Source organism: Mizuhopecten yessoensis, unplaced genomic scaffold (assembly GCF_002113885.1).
Source record: "Mizuhopecten yessoensis strain PY_sf001 unplaced genomic scaffold, ASM211388v2 scaffold9985, whole genome shotgun sequence".
NCBI classification, from domain to species: Eukaryota; Metazoa; Mollusca; class Bivalvia; order Pectinida; family Pectinidae; genus Mizuhopecten; species Mizuhopecten yessoensis.
The window spans coordinates 482,137-484,585 of NW_018408321.1; the positions used below are offsets into that span (position 1 = coordinate 482,137).

The 2,449-nt window shown below is 40.7% G+C and overlaps 1 protein-coding gene across 1 annotated transcript; it reads left to right on the forward strand.

The window, feature by feature from the left end:
* Window positions 1–851: 851 nt before the first annotated feature.
* LOC110459195 (uncharacterized protein in mobD 3'region-like) lies at window positions 852–1,487 on the forward strand. Its single transcript, XM_021511337.1, has one exon. It carries the CDS (start codon window positions 852–854, stop codon window positions 1,485–1,487), a length of 636 nt encoding a protein of 211 aa, XP_021367012.1.
* Window positions 1,488–2,449: the final 962 nt, after the last annotated feature.

Consider the following 2,449-nt stretch of genomic DNA (forward strand, 5'->3'; position numbering starts at 1 on the left):
ACTTAAAGCATTCTTGTTTTGGGTGGAGATCCCGATGACCCGAACACGCCCCATATCCCTTTTGTTACTAATTGATAAAAACTGCCTATTTTTATATGGAAGTGTTTGATACGTTAATTATTTAGCGAGTTTACCAACCAGTTACCGGGTGTTATCAGCGCTTAATTAAGTCACCTAGACCCATGAAGACGTTCCGTACAAAGGTGTCGGCACACACCATCCCTGCCCTTTTCAGGGAGTTCGCGGGGTCAGGCGGTATATAACTTACTATAATTAGACTATCAAACCGTCGACTAAAACTGTCAGATTTTGTCAAATTTGGAAGAATTTTAATCATGACAATTTGACAGCTGTGTAGTGTGTGACGTTGTTATTAAGGCCGGGCAAACATCTTGTCATTAAAATAAAAGTTAGTTTTGATAAAATCTCCAAACTTCCTGCGTCATTGTTTCCAATTATATATAGACACGATGAATACAACTTTACAGAAATAGGCCTTATACTCTGGGCGTGTATAAGTAATTTCCTCAATACAAGTTGTTTTGAAGTATTGATGTCCTTGGTAAGTATACATACATGTATATTGTATTTATGTCCCCGTATTACCGTCGACATCTGGCTAAACATCCGACAAAATTGTAACATCAACAGAGCAATCCCTGATGTCATCAATATCGAACATCAACATGCATGGCCGTCCATGATGTCAGTAACATCAACAGTGCCGTCACTGATGTCAGTAACATCAACATGGTCATCAGTGATGTCAGTAACATCAACATGGTCATCAGTGATGTCAGTTGATGTCACTGACATCATTGATGGCCCTGGTTATGTTACTGACACCAGTGATGGCCCTGGTGATATTACTGACATCAATGAGTGCCCTGGTGATCACTGACATCAGTGATGGCCATATTAATGTCACTGACATCAGTAATTATCATGTTGATGTAACTTTGCATGATGTCACTGATGTCAGTTACATCAACAGTGCCATCAGTGATGTCAGTAACATCAACAGTGCCATCACTGATGTCAGTAACGTCAACAGTGCCGTCAATGATGTCAGTAACATCAACAGTGCCATCAGTGATGTCAGTAACATCAACAGTGCCATCACTGATGTCAGTAACGTCAACAGTGCCGTCACTGATGTCAGTAACGTCAACAGAGTCATCAGTGATGTCAGTAACATCAACAGTGCCATCACTGATGTCATTAACATCAACAGGGTCATCAGTGATGTCATTAACATCAACAGGGTCATCAGTGATGTCAGTAACATCACCAGGGCCATCACTGGTGCCAGTGACATCAACAGGTTCATCACTGGTGCCAGTGACATCAACAGGGCCATCCATGATGTCAGTTACATCAATTGGGTCACAACTAATGTCAGTAACATCACCAGGGCCATCACTGATGTCAGTTACAACAAAAGGGCCATCACTGATATCAGCCACCTTAAAATGGGCCATCACTAATGTAAATTACATCAGTAGAGCCTTTCCTGATATCAGTGACATCAACAGGGCCATCACTGATGTCAGTTACATCAATTGGGTCACAACTAATGTCAGTATCATCACCGGGGCCATCACTGATGTCAGTTTCAACAAGAGGGCCATCACTCATGCCAGTAACATCAACAGGGCCATCACTGATATCAGCAACCTTAAAATGGGCCATCACTGATGTCAATTATATCAGTTGAGCCATTCCTGATATCAGTAACATCAACAGACCATCACTGATGTCATTAATTGCGAACATAAACAGGGCAATCACTAATGTTGGTAAAATCTTTAATCAATATAACTTTCGCTGACAAAGGCCAAATTTTAAAAGCAATGGAGCTAACAGGAGAAAGAGAATGTAACGGCCAGACCAGGGTTCGAACCCGAACCCTCGGAACTCTAGATTGACGCTCTACTAATCAAGCTACCTGGTCGCCGACGATCGACCCAGTCTAGTTCCGCTACACATGTTAGAGTAATATATAACACCATCAATTTACGGAGTTCTCTGTACTTCCGGTTTCCTTCCTCCTACCCTGGGCAGCCGTATTCTTGATTTTTCCGGTGTTACTACTTTGATTTCCTAAGTTTCTATCCCTTCACAAAGTGTCTCCTGCAAAGCGAAATGAATAACAGTATACCGTACCGTACTCATTAGCAAATGTAATACTGTAAAAACAGACCACAAAGTTGGTAAATACACCCTTAATCTTGTGTAAAATGGGCGGTACTGCGATCATATATCTGTCCATAGCTTAGCGCCTTATATTTAGTATTCTGTTTAAATCGGTACTTTGTTTAATCCTGATCCCTGTCTGTGTGAGAAGTTGTGTCTACTTTACCAACATTTTATTTGTCCAAATCTGAATATTGATCATTAAAACGAAGTAAAGATAGAATAAAGTTAAACAAATTATCAATAATAGCAA

What these genes read in the sequence shown, in the direction of transcription:
- LOC110459195 (XM_021511337.1), top strand. Translation starts at nt 852, where the DNA reads ATGGCCCTGGTGATATTACTGACATCAATGAGTGCCCTGGTGATCACT.